This window comes from Hemibagrus wyckioides, linkage group LG19 (assembly GCF_019097595.1).
Source record: "Hemibagrus wyckioides isolate EC202008001 linkage group LG19, SWU_Hwy_1.0, whole genome shotgun sequence".
Lineage (NCBI taxonomy): Eukaryota > Metazoa > Chordata > Actinopteri > Siluriformes > Bagridae > Hemibagrus > Hemibagrus wyckioides.
In genome coordinates, this window is record NC_080728.1 from 11,952,241 (window position 1) to 11,967,965 (window position 15,725).

A 15,725-nucleotide genomic window follows, 5' to 3' on the forward strand; every position below is an offset into this window, starting at 1 on the left:
CACAAATGCACTATAAAAATGAGATGCTGCTTAATGTAAGAGACAGGAGGAAGCGATGTCCTTATTTGGAACCTACAATAAAATAAGCAGTCATGATGGGACCTGCGTTTAACTCAGCAGAGACACTTAAGTGAGTGACTTGTTATGTTTAGTCTAGCTGATATCAGTGAAAATATTCCTGTATCTTAAATCACATCTGTTCAGTGGTCATTTGATGATCCCTTTCCATTGATGGATATTTCACCTGCTACAGCCTCAGAAACACATTGCTTCTGTCCATGATGTCCAAAACATCCTGTTTCTCCGAAAACTTTGGGTAATACACTTAATATAGATTCAGTTTCTGTAAATGAGTCAGGTGGTCTGTGGGGCCTTCAAAAGATTAGGTTTTAACCTAGTTACTTCTCTAACCCACTGGTTTCACTAGAAGTACTCATCATCTGAATATTTTTTTTTAATCTATGAATATTAAAGCAATCTGTACCTTTTCAAGTTCAAGTTCCCCCAGTCATTGATGAGTGCTGCCCAAGAGATGTCTGCCAGACATGTTCTAATACTGAGACTAGTTGATAAGGTTTTCCCTCTTTTGCTCTCTCTCTTGCGCTCTCGCTTTCGCTCTCGCTCTCTCATAGTCTGGCGGGATTTCCCGATGCATCCAACGTGTCAGAAATAATTAGGTTTTGTCAGATTTATCATGGTAGCACAAACCCCTTTCCCTGCCAAGGGCCCAGGATCATGTTAAGCCTTGTTTGTGTGTGACAGCGTTATTATTCTTGTTAGTAGCCCCACTTCCACCCTCTCCTCTCCACTTTTCTGTGGGAGGAAGAAGGTGCTCGCTAACAGCATCACAGTAGGTTTTTTCCTCCCCGCTCCAATTATTGACAGTCAGTAAAGATATTCATCCATTTGGAGTTAAAAACATGGATCATAGTGTCCGAGCGAACTGACGGCCTGGAGTTGATTAATGGAAGAGCCTAGCTGCAGGTTCTCTCTCCTCTCAAGAAGTGCCACTGCAGCCTCTGCATATTAACGAAGGCCTGCGCTTTCTATTAACAAGATAAAAAAGCTTCACTCCCCCTTTGCTCCAGGGGCTGAGGGGATGAGAAATTCTCCATTATTTATAATGGGGTTGCTGCTTCTCTTTTTTTTTCCAGCCAGGTGCCATCAGTAAACTTGAAGTATCAAACACTTTGCTCTTCATTTTTTATGACCGGTGCTATTTACATTTATACCAAATACTTAAAAAAAAAAATAAAACATACCTGGTTTTTAATTTCCTTAAGGTCTATTGAATTTGCAATCAGTTTTTGAGTGTGTTGGGAAGAGATTTGTCGTTCACTTACTTCTTTACTCTCAATACATCATTACACTCCATGTCACCACGTTCTGCGTACACCATTACAATTTACCAGCAATTTTTATTCATCCAAGAAGGAAACATCATGCTTTCAATTTGTTTATAGCTACAATTCAAACAACTAAAGATATTAAAGGTTTACTGTTTTGCCACTTGTTTCAGGCCCCCAATTCACGTCAAGGAGGAGCCACTAAACATGGACGATGACGACTGTCCAATGTCACTGGTGACGACAGCCGATCACAGTCCAGAGCTGGATGAGGACCGAGAGCTCGAGGAGGGAAACCTATCAGAGGACTTGGAGTGATGATTTTCTCCGCCCTCATTTGCTGGGACTCCGCCCACCCTGAGCAGCCAGCCCCTCTAACCACTCCACAACCACAGAAAGGCAGCAGACGGAAGCGAGGAATATTTATTTAGAAAGTGTCCAGGAGACTGTCCCAAAGAAACACTCACAGCCCTTTGAGGACCTTTTGAGAACAGGCATCAGACGTCTGCCTTTTAAATGATAATGAAAATAGGACAAGATTTCATTCAGATTGCTTGGCCACTTCATACCATGCACAGCAGACTCATGGACGAAAACAAAGTGAAAAACTTGAGTCTTTTCTGTAGAAACGTTGATGGCCACATATACTGCCAAAAAGTTGAAATTTGTGAATATCCGACCCACAGTAGTCTCTGATGTTAGATACAATTGCTGGTTCAATTCAAGTTGTTGCTATGTTATTATTTGCACAGGAGTAGTACCAGAAATTAGTGTCACTGCCTGTATGTTGCTAAACGCTTTAAACAACAGTATTTCTTTCTTTTCTTTTCTTTTTTTTTCCTTTTACAAACCTTTTTTTTTCCCGTTATGTTTACAACACCACCAACTGTAAATGCCATTTTTAAAGTCACACCAATAACAGACCTGCGGTATCAAGACTGTTGCAGCTGTCCAAAAAAGTCTCCAGTGTCTCTATCTCTGTTTGTGCTGAAAAGTGAAATGTGATAACTGAGTTGAAATGTAAATGTTTGTGTAAGCATCATGCTGAGGAAAAAAAAATGTGCATTTCTGCATATTCTCTTCTCTAGTCTCTTTACCTCCTTGTTCTAAAGCTTTGTCTACCTGCAAAGAGTCACAGGCAACAGCTAGAAACCAAAGCCAACACTAGCAATGGCCAATAGCTTAGACAGAAGCCACCAGACTCTTTGGTCATCCTTCTGTGACTTTAACTAGTACAAAGAGAAGCTTTTTTTTCTTTCTTTTGTTTTGTTTTTTAGTTCCGCTAACTACCTTCGAATAACCTCGGGGATCGCATCATTTAGCCCTGTACAAAGATTTGAAAGAAGACCGTGATTTTCAAGTTTCATTTAATTCCAGTTGGAGAGTTTCCATTGACCACTTACTCGGTCCAGAAAGGGGATGTGGCCTGGCTAGCGGTAGAGAGCAGCTAGACATGGATCATGACCAAAACAACCATTTGTGTATCTGTGAAAGTGCAGAAAAAATTGTGTTTGTTCTATATACGTATATATAATACTATATATGTGCCATCACACACACCCACTCATACATATATATATATATATATATATATATATATATATATATATATATATATATATATATATATGATAGTTTTATGTTCTTCATTGTTTGTCTCCCATTTTCTCATTTTTTTCTTAAATAGTGAAATGTATTGTACAGTGGGACTGTCTGATCTGTCATGTCTTCTATCTGTATGGTTTTCTTCTCAGATCCGTGTCAATGCCGAAACTAAAAACAAAGGAACCAAACTTTAAAATATCTAGTAAAGCCAAAAAACGTCATGATTTCAAGCTGAAATGATGTGGCTTGGTTATCTTTTAAAAGCAAATAATATAGCCATTATAAAAGAGGAGATCGATGTCAAGAACCTTTTCTAGGTGATATTTGTTTTGCTTCATAGAGCTCATAGTATAATCCATGTCTATCCAGATACAGTTGGTCCTTAAGAGAGGCGATGTGCGTGTCCTCTGTCGAGATAACCGACATTTTCCGTGTTCCATTCGATCACAGCTAATGTCATCTAGAAAAGGGGTTGTTGCTTTAACAGTCATTTCTGTTTTCAGTCAAACCAAAGTTACACAAAATTCTGCCTCCTCTTTTAGGAAATAGAGATGCTAGCACACAAAGCTGTTGTAAGGTTCACTAATGTCCAGCGTTTTTCACTCCGCTGACATTTTCCGGTCCTTGTTCAGGTCACGTACCAAATCTGAAATCTCAAAACATGACAAATATTGTACCTGAAAAGTCAAAAGTATGTTTTGTGCATAAGAAAACGTGCAGTTTGTTGCTCTCCGATGTTGTTTTAGCTTAGTGCAGATACACATACTTACACCAGTTCAGCTCAAAGAAGAAGTTGGATCCAGGAACAAAGCTTTTCCCTCATCCTTCGTTGGAAATTGACTTGAAGATGACGTTCATATTAATTTTCTCACGCCAAATATAAGGGTGCAGCTTCTTTGAAAAAAAAAAAAAAGGGTTCTCCCACTTATCCAAAAAGGCTTTCTAAAAGGTTCTACCTCTTCACCTCGATTACAGAACAAAAAAAAAAAAAAGGCAGATTGCATGAGTTACTAGAAAGCTCCAGGAGCGTTCACGTTCTCCTCCACTTGCTCCATAAGACGTTGCCAATACAGTTTACATTCCCAATGCCAGAGATGAAAGGTTTGCATTGTCACAGGTTGTCCTGGAACATTTGTAGAATGATTATGTAAACATATACCTGTAAGGGGATATTGTGTTTTTTGTTTTTTTGTTTATTTTTGTTTTTAAATGCATGTCTAAACTCATGTGGTGGACTGGAAATATGATTTAATAAAAGCATATAATAAAAAAGAAAAAAGATCAGGATGATGGCCTAAGTGTACAATGCATAAAATATGCATACCTCAGCCCTACTGTTTTTGGGAAGGATGGAGAAAAAAAAAAAAGAAGAACTTTCAACCACAGAATGCATATTACCTGTAGATTTTGCATGGGTTTTGTAAAAAAAAAAAAAATTAAAAATGTCTAAAATTGTTGCTTGCACATAATACCAGAAAGACCTCCAGATCTGCAATCTGCTCCTCCACTAGATTTAGGATTGTCTGGATTTTTTCTGGGATGATTTTGTCTGTATTTTGATAATTGTGCATATTATGTAAAAAGATTTAAAAAATGTTGGTGGATTCATGAATTTACCAGACATTTTTTTTTCTAAGCTAAAAGGATCAGTGTTTCTTTTTTCGGGAATTTCATGACTTTTTACTGTTGTCACCTTGCTTGCTGAGAATAGCAAACCTGCTTTTTTCCTGCATCTGCGTTGCGTAGCTGTAAGGCTTTACCTAATGTGTGTATTTATTGCTTGTACCTCTGTGCATACGTTATGGAACATTATGTCTGGCCGTTGAGTCATGTATCCTTTCTATTACTATCATTCTTTGATGATGGGGAATATGATCCTCTGTGTATACGGTAAATTGGGACAGTAGCAAAAAAAAAAAAAACAAAAACAAAAAAAACATGTTTATGTAATTGGTGAATACTTTGTTTTTCTTTATTTTATTTTTTTTAACTCATTTTTTTATACTTTTCATTACCGTGTACTGTGTCCATACTTTCAGAGAGTAGAGATCATGATGGAGAATTGTAACAGGCATTATTATTATTATTATTATTATTATTATTATTATTATTTTCTGTATTCATGGCTTTCCACTGCTGAATAAAATAAAGGACCAAAACTAGGATTTGAAACGCTATCTACCGCCAACATCAGGGAGTTCCTGCTTTTTTATAGACATACCGTATATCCTTCTTTTTTTTCTTCAACAGCACTGCATGGAAATCAGGCCTGCATTCAGCTTTTATGCAATGTTGAAAAATTAGTTGTAAAAGTCATAGTACGAATAAGAAGGGCAACAGGGAGAGAGAGAGGGAGGGAGGAAAAAAAACAATTAATGTTTAATAGCCGTGTTACACATCTTTGTTGGAGCTTCCAGCACCTAGAGTATTGTTTAGACGAGCAGAACTGAGGAACAGAGGGCAGCCAGCGCAGGCTTTGCTCAGTCTAATGGGCTCAGCCCGTGTTCTCCAGTCCAGCACTTTGATCTGTGGAGAACATGGCCTAACGCTGCTTACTTAAGAGCTAGAGTGTGGCCTCCCTGGGAAAGCAGCACATCTTTCATTCCTTTCTTTTTGTCTCTGACCCCGTGGTGTGTGTTTAACAGTGCATTTGAGATGGCTGAAGAGACCAGGGGAGTTTGGCCAGTTGATACACTGCATGCTGTTTATCTATATGACTGCCAGCTGATATAAAAAAAACAGCAGGATGCAGGACTTTGGTGTGTTATTACAACGAGCCGTAGCACCATGTACCAGTTTAATGAAATCTTCTGACTGTTACTAGACAAATTTGTCTTGGAGATAACTGACCAGATTTAAACACTGACATGGTGGTAGGAAGGTGGTGTGTGTGTGTGTGTGTGGTGTTGGTGATACGAGTGCACGAAGCATACCTCTACATCACTGCATTAGTCTAAGACCAAAAATATCCTGACAGTGATACTCTGCTCAAAAACTGAAGGACAAGCTAAAGGACAATTAACACATTGCTCATGGAAAAAAAATAAAAAAAATAACTGTACACCTACATGCTGCATCAACAAAATAAGTGTGTGTAATAAAGTGGTCTGATCCACTCACACCAGCCATGAACACATCAGTGTGCTGAGTGTGATCTATCGCCTACACAGCGGCACATTAGCTAGCAGTGATGACTACCACATGACCTGAGAAAATGGTCAGTGTCTGCAGGAACAAATACACTTAGATACAAGGTCTGCCTTATAAACTGGCAAGTCAGTGTGAAGAGCTCTTCACTTTAAGCTTTATGTAAAAAGACTTCTAATCTGCGTTCAAATTCACTGCCTATAAAGTTGTCTAAATATATCACCAGCATACATTACATCCAGATATGAATGATCCTAAAGCTAACTTTACAATGTGTGACTAATCCTACACAACATGCTTCAGAGAATAAACAACACATCAAATAAAGTGGAAAGAAATAGACTGATGCTTGTGTACCTTGAACTCCTGAGGCTAGTTCATATCCAGAAAACTTAGCAAACTGATATAGGTATTGATCTCCTCTCCATATTCTGTAGAGTGACTCAAAGAATATTAAAAGCACCTCTAGACCCCAGAGTGTTTCATTAAGAGACGAAAAACTATAGAAATGATAAGTTAATATCAGCTAACTAACAAACCTTTGCTAACATTAGTAAAACTTACAGTTGAAATAAACATTCCAGTTTTCCGATAGCTAACAAAGCTGGGTTAAATTGTGTGTGAATGACAAAATGCTACATGAAAGATGATTGAGAGATTAACTTTTTGATTGTTTTTCGATAGATTAGTTCAGCTAACCTATAACAAACTAATAACTTGAGTTAATCCAGGACAGTGTTAGCCGAGCTAGCAGTGTGACCTGACCTGAAGTGTTTCAGTCATTACACAGTCAGTAGTGTTCTGCTGGGGTCCAGTGGTCCATTTTTAATGGTGACAGTGCGATTATTATTCCGGTAAAATATAACATTAATTCCTCACTTCCTTTACGGTTATTGCGAGCAACAGCACAGTAAATGAAATGCATGCCGTTAGTGCAGTCAGTCCGGTGTCCTGTGCACAAAATGGCAGTGAGTCTATGCTGCATTCAGTTCCTTTATGAAAATGTTGTATTTATACAGTGAGAGTTTAGCAGAGGGTAAGATTTAAGTGGTAAAATTGCATGTTAGCTGTTCAGTGCAGTTCAGTAGTTTGTACAGTTTTGTGCTGATGTTCAAATTCAAAAGCAAAACTTTATTTGCCATATATTTGACACAAAAAAACATGTAATGAAATGCTTTTAACAAAATATTTTCAGTTCAATTCATTTGTATAGTGCTTTTAACAATGGACGTTGTCTCAAAGCAGCTTTACAGAAGTATAAAAGGAAAAAAAATTATAAAGTTTAAAGTTAAGTTACTATTAAACCATGTTTTATCCCCTATGAGCAAGCCTGAGGTGATGGTGGCAAGGGAAAACTCCCTGAGATGATCTGAGGAAGAAACCTTGAGAGTAACCAGGCTCAGAAAGGAACCTCATTCTTATTTGGTTGACACTGGACAGTAAATAATGTAAATGTAAATAATGTCCTTTCTGCAACAGTAGCCAAGAGCTCTTGAGGAGCTATTAGGTCAGTGTAATTTCTGAGTTCGTTATAGATTTAGCACTAATTCCTTCCTTTCTCCAGTCTCCAGTGGTTCTATCTACATATATACTGTAGGCCATATCTACACTACCGCTCAAAAGTTTGGGATCACTCAAAAATTGTATTGTTTTCCAAGGAAACACACACGAAATTAGTCTGAATAGGAAATATAGCAAAAGAACAGGACATGCTGACATGTCAGAGATAGAGCAATTACAGCCTGGGCATTCTAGCGGTCAATTGTTCAAGATAATCTGATGAGATTTCACCCCATGCTTCCTGGAGCATCTCCCACAAGATGGATTGGCTGATGGAGTCATCCTCCGTAGCTGAAATCAAGCTGAAATATTCAAGCGATCCCAAACTTTTGAGCGGTAGTGTATATATATATATATATATATATACACTACCGATATATATATTATATATATAAAGATATATATATCTTTGCCATAAGTAGAATAAAATAGAATTAAAAATAAAATAGGATGTTGTTGTTGCTTCCTGTTTGGGGTCAACACAGCGGATCATTTGGTTTCAATTTGCCACAGGTTTCATGCCAGATGCCATTCCTGACACGACCCTCACATTTTATCCGAGTTTGGGACTGGTATTGAGAGTTAGCTCTTCAGTGGCTGAGTTAGCACTCTGCCTAGGAATCGAACCCAGGCTGCAGCAATGAGAGCATGGGATCCTGGTCGTTGGACCACTAGGAGGCTAGTATAAAAAATAAAATTAAAATAGAATAAAATAAAATGGCATTAATGGCAATAAAAAATAGAATTATTATTTGTGAAGACAAATGGAAAATCTACGCGGAAAAAAAAATATGATATAACGTTTTCTCACCAAATTTTCATTTTTTATTTTTATTTTTTTTCATTTTTCTTGAATCATGTGAAACACCAGGATTGCCTCAATCTCACTTTAAAGAATTTTAATTGTTTTCTTCATAAGTCTGGACCATGAAGACTGATGATGTGAGCAGGTTTGTATTTATACTCACAGGTCTATCAGTAGAAGATCCTCATCATATACTCTGACATGGAGAACACGTTCTGGGGCAAACTGTTCCAGAATTCAGCTGAGAGTGTAATCTAAAACCAGCTTTAGTCTCTGGTGTAAGAGTCACATTACCATTCACACCAGTCTCTCCATAACTAATAGCCCGCTCTCTCACTGGTCCTTCCTTTAGTCTAAAGGGGATTGACTTTTCCTCAACGGCTGCTCTAACAGGTCCCGAAGAACCTGCCTATACATCTTGAACTGCTGTGCTTATTTTCTTTCCAGTTTAAAATCAGAAGCAATGTCATCCACCACCTCCTCCTACCCCTGTCCTCTCTTACCCCTCACCCCTCACCCCAGTGGCAACAGCTGGTAGTCTTTCTGAGGCTGTTAGAGAGAGTTCCAGTACACTAGCTCTTGGGGCACTCGTCTTCTTCTTTAGCTTTTTCTTCTTCTGTGCTATTTATGCACTTGGAAGTGTTTGTGAATTCAAGTGAGGGATGGCATACGGCACGCAACAAGGGGCGCTGTGTACTACACAACATCAGAGAGAGTGCAGACATTAAAGTGTGAGCAACACTACAGACCCCTCTTTCAAAGGCCATGAAATAATAATGTGTTGTGGTTAGCGCTAGCCGTGAGTCACACTGGCTGCTTTTCATAAAGTGGAGTTATTTACAGTGCAATGAATAAAAGAAAGGGGTAGTGGTGCGAGGCTTCTGTACCACACACTGAAGAGGAAGAGGAAGGCACTTTTAACAGCACAGGAAGAAGACATACACAGAGAGAGGGAGAGAGAGAGAGAGAGAGAATGCTGAAATGGGTCAATGTGCATTTCACTCACGAAGAAACAGACTTTGGTTCATTCGATCAAATTTCACCTAGCTTTCTACACTGGGCAATTAGGTACGTAAGAGTTAAAGAGTAAAAAAAGTATTTCACATAAGCAAATACATGTTAAAAAATCACGTGAAGGTGCATTTCACTATCTTATGGCTTTAAATTGCATCTTTGAACTCAACATGTGATATCATGTGAACGGTGTGATCACCTGTGAAAAGAAAAATATATATATATATATATATATATATATACATGAGAGAAAATCACATCTGAAAACATGAAGCCAAAGCGAAAGAAAGAAATCATAGTGTATTTTTAATGTGAAAATAAATCACATCTGAAAATGACTTGAAAATCAACTAATTAGATGGAAAAAGATTTGTGCATGAATCCAAATATGCGAAAATAAATCACAAATATTATAAGAAAAAGATCACATGAAAGCAAGTTGAGTGAAAATCAACAAAACACCATTACACTCATTTACTGCATGTGGATAATGTATAAATTGATCATAATATCAAAATAAATTAATTACAATAATAAAAAACTTACAAACGAAAATAAAAACACATGCAGTTCATTTTTTAAAAAAAAACAAAACAATATATGAATAATCAGCCGAGGTAAAGCCAAGTGAACTTTGTGCCATGAGTGTCTCAGCTATAAATAACAACATTTAAGATTTTAGCGATGTTTGGCGTCTGGGCTAAAAATGGCCCAAATGCAACAAACCACGTCTAATGCTTGTGTGGCATTTCAATTTCACACCAAAAGTGGCTTAACTGTAAGTTCTGCTCCATATCATTCCTGAGATATGGTCTAATCAGGGTTGAGAGGTGTGTGTGTGTGTGTGTTCTGGCAGTCGTATTCAGATGAGTTCATCGCTGTATTTCAGCCAGATTAAAAGCAGGGTTTTGATGCTTGGGTCAATAAAACCAGTCCAAACACTGTATCAAACTGCAGTCTTACAAAGTAATGTTGTTGTTATGACAAATTTCATGCATGCAAAATGTCAAATTCAACTCGAAAATATTTTAAATTTTATTAGAAAACCACAAACCTGGCAACCCTGTTGATAAGTCTAAGCTAACATTGTGCCATTATTCATTTTCTGAGATATTCATTCAGTCGTCTTCAGCAAGCACTTTATCCTAGTCAGGTTTGTTCATTCAGAGCCTATACTTTGAGCACTGGGAATTCCGCAGAAATACACATTGGATAGAACAACATGCACACAAACACACAAACCTTAGAAACTCCCTCACATCCAATATTCACCAATCCAGATACATGTTCTGGTGAGAAAACTGAAAATACACAAACAGCCAAACATACGTGGAATTCTGAACCCTGGAACTGTGAGGAAAACTACACTGTCAGTCAGCTCCATCCACCCCAATCCACCTGGTTGACCTGAAAGAACTCTAGCAAGAAAGTTTGAGAAAGAAAATCACAGATCTGGCAACCCTGACAATAAGTGAAGGTCGATTTTACACCATCGGTCATTTACTGAGATGTTACCCTCATGTACGTAAGCAATGCTAAATTTATAGGCCAAATAATGTAAATATTCAAAGGCACATAACTTTACACATTGCCCAGAATGCCCCTTTTGATTGGCTCTCATGATACTGTATGATTGCAGATGAGAATCCTGGTATATTGAGGTTCTGGGTTCATTGCCCGGAACAGTCCCTCTCCTCTCGACTCTGACAGCATGTCTGCAGCAGAACGCACCCTCGGGCAGCGCAATCGGCCACTAAATAGTCCAAGGTGATGGCAACGCTAATTGAGATCATCATTATTATAATTGCAGTTCCAGAAAAAAAGTATGTCTTAAATAATTTGCATTGCTCCCGAGCTGATATTGGAATGCAGTGCAAAAAATAATTGCATGGCTGCAAGGCACGTTTGGGTTGGATAGCTTTCTCTCTCTCTCTCTCTCTCTCTCTCTCTCTTTCTCCCCTCAGGGACACCAGTGCACACTATCTCTCCTCCTGTATTGCTGGTCATGTTACTGATGTGCTCCTCAGCACAGCCACAGAGACCCAGGCTTTCATGTGGGATCACTGCACCCGCTCACACACTTGAGAACATTTTTTTTTTTTACAATACAAAAAAAGCAGCACAAGTGCTTATTATGCAGGATGTGCAACTAGATTATATTTTATTATTGCCATAATGTATTAAAAATGTTTTAGGGTGTGTAAAAATCTGTGAAACTGTAGTCGCTGGGGGAAAAACGAGATGAACCTGCTTAAGAAAAATGATACATATGAAGCATAAAACTGAATGTGTTTGGAAAACTATCTGTGTGGAATACTGGTGTGAAAGTGTGGAACATGCTGACGATGCTGACGAGTTTTACTGGTGATGTCTTTTCCCAGTTTTTTCCCAGTTTTTGTTCTAACGAAATGTCCAAACAAGGTCAAAACTGGCATATCCCTAACTATATGTGGAGATTTGCACACACACACTTTCATCTTTGTGATTATTAATGATATGCTGCACCTGAAAAGATTTTTTGTGAGGACCGGGTGATTGGACTGGGTGACATTTAATACTCTATATGAGGACATTTGGTATTTTTGGTCCTCACACTCACACATGCCATGATGCATACACCTCTTTTCTCTCTCTCTCTCTCTCTCTCTCTCGTTCTCTCTCACACACACACACACACACACAAACACTGCTCACAGATCAACATGATACACAGTACAGATGTGTTGTGTTATTATTAGAATAATAATCTTACTGAAAAGTTAATATATTCGTCTTAAATATAGCTGCAGAAGTGAGAAATCTCATAAATGAACATCTATTAAATACATATTTTAAAATCTCTGGAGTGATACGACTCTCAGTTCAATCTAGTACTTAGGTCTCAGATCAGGATCTAATTGGCAATTCATCTGAAATTATTAAAGAACAGTTTCAATTACATCAAGCCACCACTGAGTTCTGATGCGCCAAATTAAGTTAGGACACTTGATTGTGTCTGTCGTCTGTCTGGGAAAATCCCCGAGTGTTTGAAGGGCTACAATTTTCTGTTGGAACTTCTGAAGAGGAACTTTTCTGTCCTAGAGAGAGAGAGAGAGAGAGAGAGAGAGAGAGAGATGGCATTACAGAGGAATAGTGGGTTAAATCACTTACTGAAGATTTTTAATGACATTTCAGTGTTCCTCGTATAATTACTCTTCATCTAAGATATCCCATAATGATGTTGGACAGTCTCGGTTCAGGCTCGCTGGCTCGCTTCATTAGCGTGTCATTCCCATTTCACATCACAAGATTTAATTGTAATGCTGAATATGCGCGGTTCTCTGCGCAGGCCTAATCAAAGTGGATCCACTTGTATTATTAATATCAGAGTATCGTCCGGCTTGCTATTTTTTTTTTTTTTTTATAAATAAAAGAATACAGATGCATAAATCCGCTGTCATTTATTAGGCCGATACTGGCATATCTGCCAGACAGGCGAGCCCAACCTTTCCTCCTCTCCTCGCTGCACTCATCAAGATGAAGAAGAAAAAGAAAGGGAAAACCCTGCATTAAATATACATACTAATTCCTGCATGAAGTAATCAGAATACAGAGCAGGTGACATTGGGCACTCAGCATTCAAATGATTGGCAATAATGAGGCGTGGAAAGGTGGACAGACAGCGAGAGAGAGAGAGAGAGAGAGAGAGAGAGAGAGAGAGTCTCAGACAGAGATCCAGAATAAAAGAAGCAGAGGATTAAGGGTTTATGTCTCTCAGCCTGAAGGTGTGAATGAGTGAACGAGTGCAGATGAAGCCGCTTTGCTCCGTCCTCCTGCTGTCCAGTGACTCTGCTGCTCTCTGCTCTCATGACTGCTCAGTTTCAAATGGCACAACTCCTCAGAGATTAAAGCAAATGACATTTAGAGGAATGGACTCACTTTTTTTTTTGGTCTCAGAACACAAGTTCTGCTCTGCCTTTCAATGTCACTTAATGAGATTTCAAATAGAGAGTATTTCTTATTCAATTATCACCGTGTAAATCTTTCAATTAGCAAAAAAAACCTTGTACAGCATAATTGATTAGGTGATGTTAGAGACAGAGTAGGTACTGCAAGCCCTTTCTTCTACAAATAAATGTTTGATGTTTGTAGAAATTTGACCAGATGGGCGTAGCTTTTTAGCATTTGTTGACCTCAGTGTAGGAGGTTTGAGTTGAACGGATCTTAATTTTAATCTAGCACAATTTTTCATTTAATTTAATCTATCTTAATTGTGATTCGAGGCTTAAATTATAGCCTTAAGCTTATTGAATTTTTGTATGGTGCACTTCTGGTGTCTTGTTTTGGACAATCCTAAAGATTCCACTATCACTCGGATCTGTTCGTTTCTTCAGCCTAACGATGGTCTTCTTCCAAATATTTTTGGATCACATATTGAGAGTTCCTATGAACAGCTATCAAATGCAAATTCAACACATTTTATCCATTTATCTCCTTAATTGATGAAATAATGAGGAAACAGGCCTTGAATCTGCTTACCAGTCAATTGTCCACTTACTTTCAAGACTGAAAAAATGAGGGACTATGTAAATAATAGGAATTCCTATTCCTTTAATTAAAGTTGAATGTTTGCAATTAAATTACAAATAAAATAAATTTCAAACCCATTGTGGTGGTGTACTTTAGGCAAATTATTGAAGATTTTAATCTGGTACAATTTTTTATTTAATTTAATGTATCTTAATTGTGATTTGAGGCTTGAATTATAGGCTTAAGCTTAAAATTTAGATTAAACATATTTTTTATTGAATTTTTGTATGTTAGTTTCTATAAAAGCAGCCATTTATTCCAATTTTATTTTCCTGACCCAAGCGGCAGTTGATTTGAGTAGCAGATTAAACACTTTGGATTAATACACAAGGAGGAAATTTGACCATGTACACTGCATATTCATTCCAACACAATGTTTATAAAAGCAAAGCCATGCTGTTTGCTCCCATGCATTCACACCAGAGGTGTTAATTAAGCTGTTTGGTTTCATGAACATCCAGTCCATTTAGTCCCATCACTCTCTCTCTTTCACACTTTCTCTCTCCTCACTGAATGCTCAGTGGTGATCAGCATCCTGTCCTTTTTTCCACCTGTGTAGTTCACCAGCCACTTCGCAAGCTTGATGATATTCACACCAATCTCACATTTACCACCCAATATGTGTTTGATCTTCTATTTGCATGTAACTGCCCACAAGGCAAGAAAATTATTTAGATGAGATTTTTTTTCCCTCTCTCTCCCTCTATAGCATCTTCTCAATATACCTGAGGGGTGATGAAGTCATGTTTCCCCTGACACACACACACACACACACACACACACTCCCTTTACAATGTCAAAATTATCATGTACTACATGGCATCTCATGGTCTCCTTAAAGAGCTAAACTCTGTATATATGCTCAAATGTGCACACTACTACTACTACTAATAATAATAATTATAATAAAAACAACAACAACAACAACAACAACAACAATAATAATAATAATAATAATAATAATAATAATAATAGTTATTAGCATTAGTGCTAGTAATAATAGTAGAATGATGTCTTATTATAGATTTTTTAGTAACCAAAATATATAGTTGTGTCCATGAGTATTTGAACAACAACACAATTTTCATCATTTTGCCACCTTTACAGTGGTTCTGAAATGAAAATATCAAGATGTGACTAAAGGAAATCTAAAGGAAATCTTCCTTTTTTAAGAAAAAGAAGAAGTAGAAGTCTTCTCAATGAGTTTAACAGAAATGTTTAGGATTGACAGCCATTGTTAAAATAGTCCCTCCATGTAACACAGGCTCAAAAGTAATTTGACAAAATAACATAATTATAAATGTAACGATTATTTTCAATACCTGAACACAAATCCTTTTTCAGTGACGTTTCTCTCTTGAGATGTTTTACTAGGCATCTTTTATATATTTAGTTTATTTATTATATATTTAATGTATTTAATATTTAACAGTTCTTATATATTTCTTGCAGCTGCCTTCCGTTGCTGCCTGTTTGTGGGTGTTTCTGTGAGTTTTGTCTTGAGTAAGTGAAAAGCATGCTTAGTTTGGTTGAGGTCAGGCTTTAGGATTAGACTGGATTAGGGTTAGACTGGGTTAGAGTTAGACTGGGCTAGAGTTAGGGTTAAACTGGGTTAGGGTTAGACTGGTTTAGGGTTAGGGATAGACTGAGTTAGGGTTGGACTGGGTTAGGGTTAGACC

General features: G+C 37.7%; 1 protein-coding gene across 13 annotated transcripts in view; it reads left to right on the plus strand.

The window, feature by feature from the left end:
• foxp2 (forkhead box P2) overlaps positions 1–2,939 on the plus strand; it is a 91,794-nt gene extending 88,855 nt beyond the window's left edge. For 7 of the 13 annotated variants that reach the window (XM_058417430.1, XM_058417429.1, XM_058417442.1 and 4 more), the window contains one exon: positions 1,520–2,938. In XM_058417430.1, coding sequence (XP_058273413.1) covers positions 1,520–1,664 — 145 coding nt within the window. In that variant the 3' untranslated portion in view covers positions 1,665–2,938. Of the gene's footprint in view, positions 1–1,519 lie in introns of all 13 variants that reach the window. The other 6 variants (XM_058417437.1, XM_058417441.1, XM_058417440.1 and 3 more) reach the window with 2 other exon arrangements.
• Positions 2,940–15,725: the final 12,786 nt, after the last annotated feature.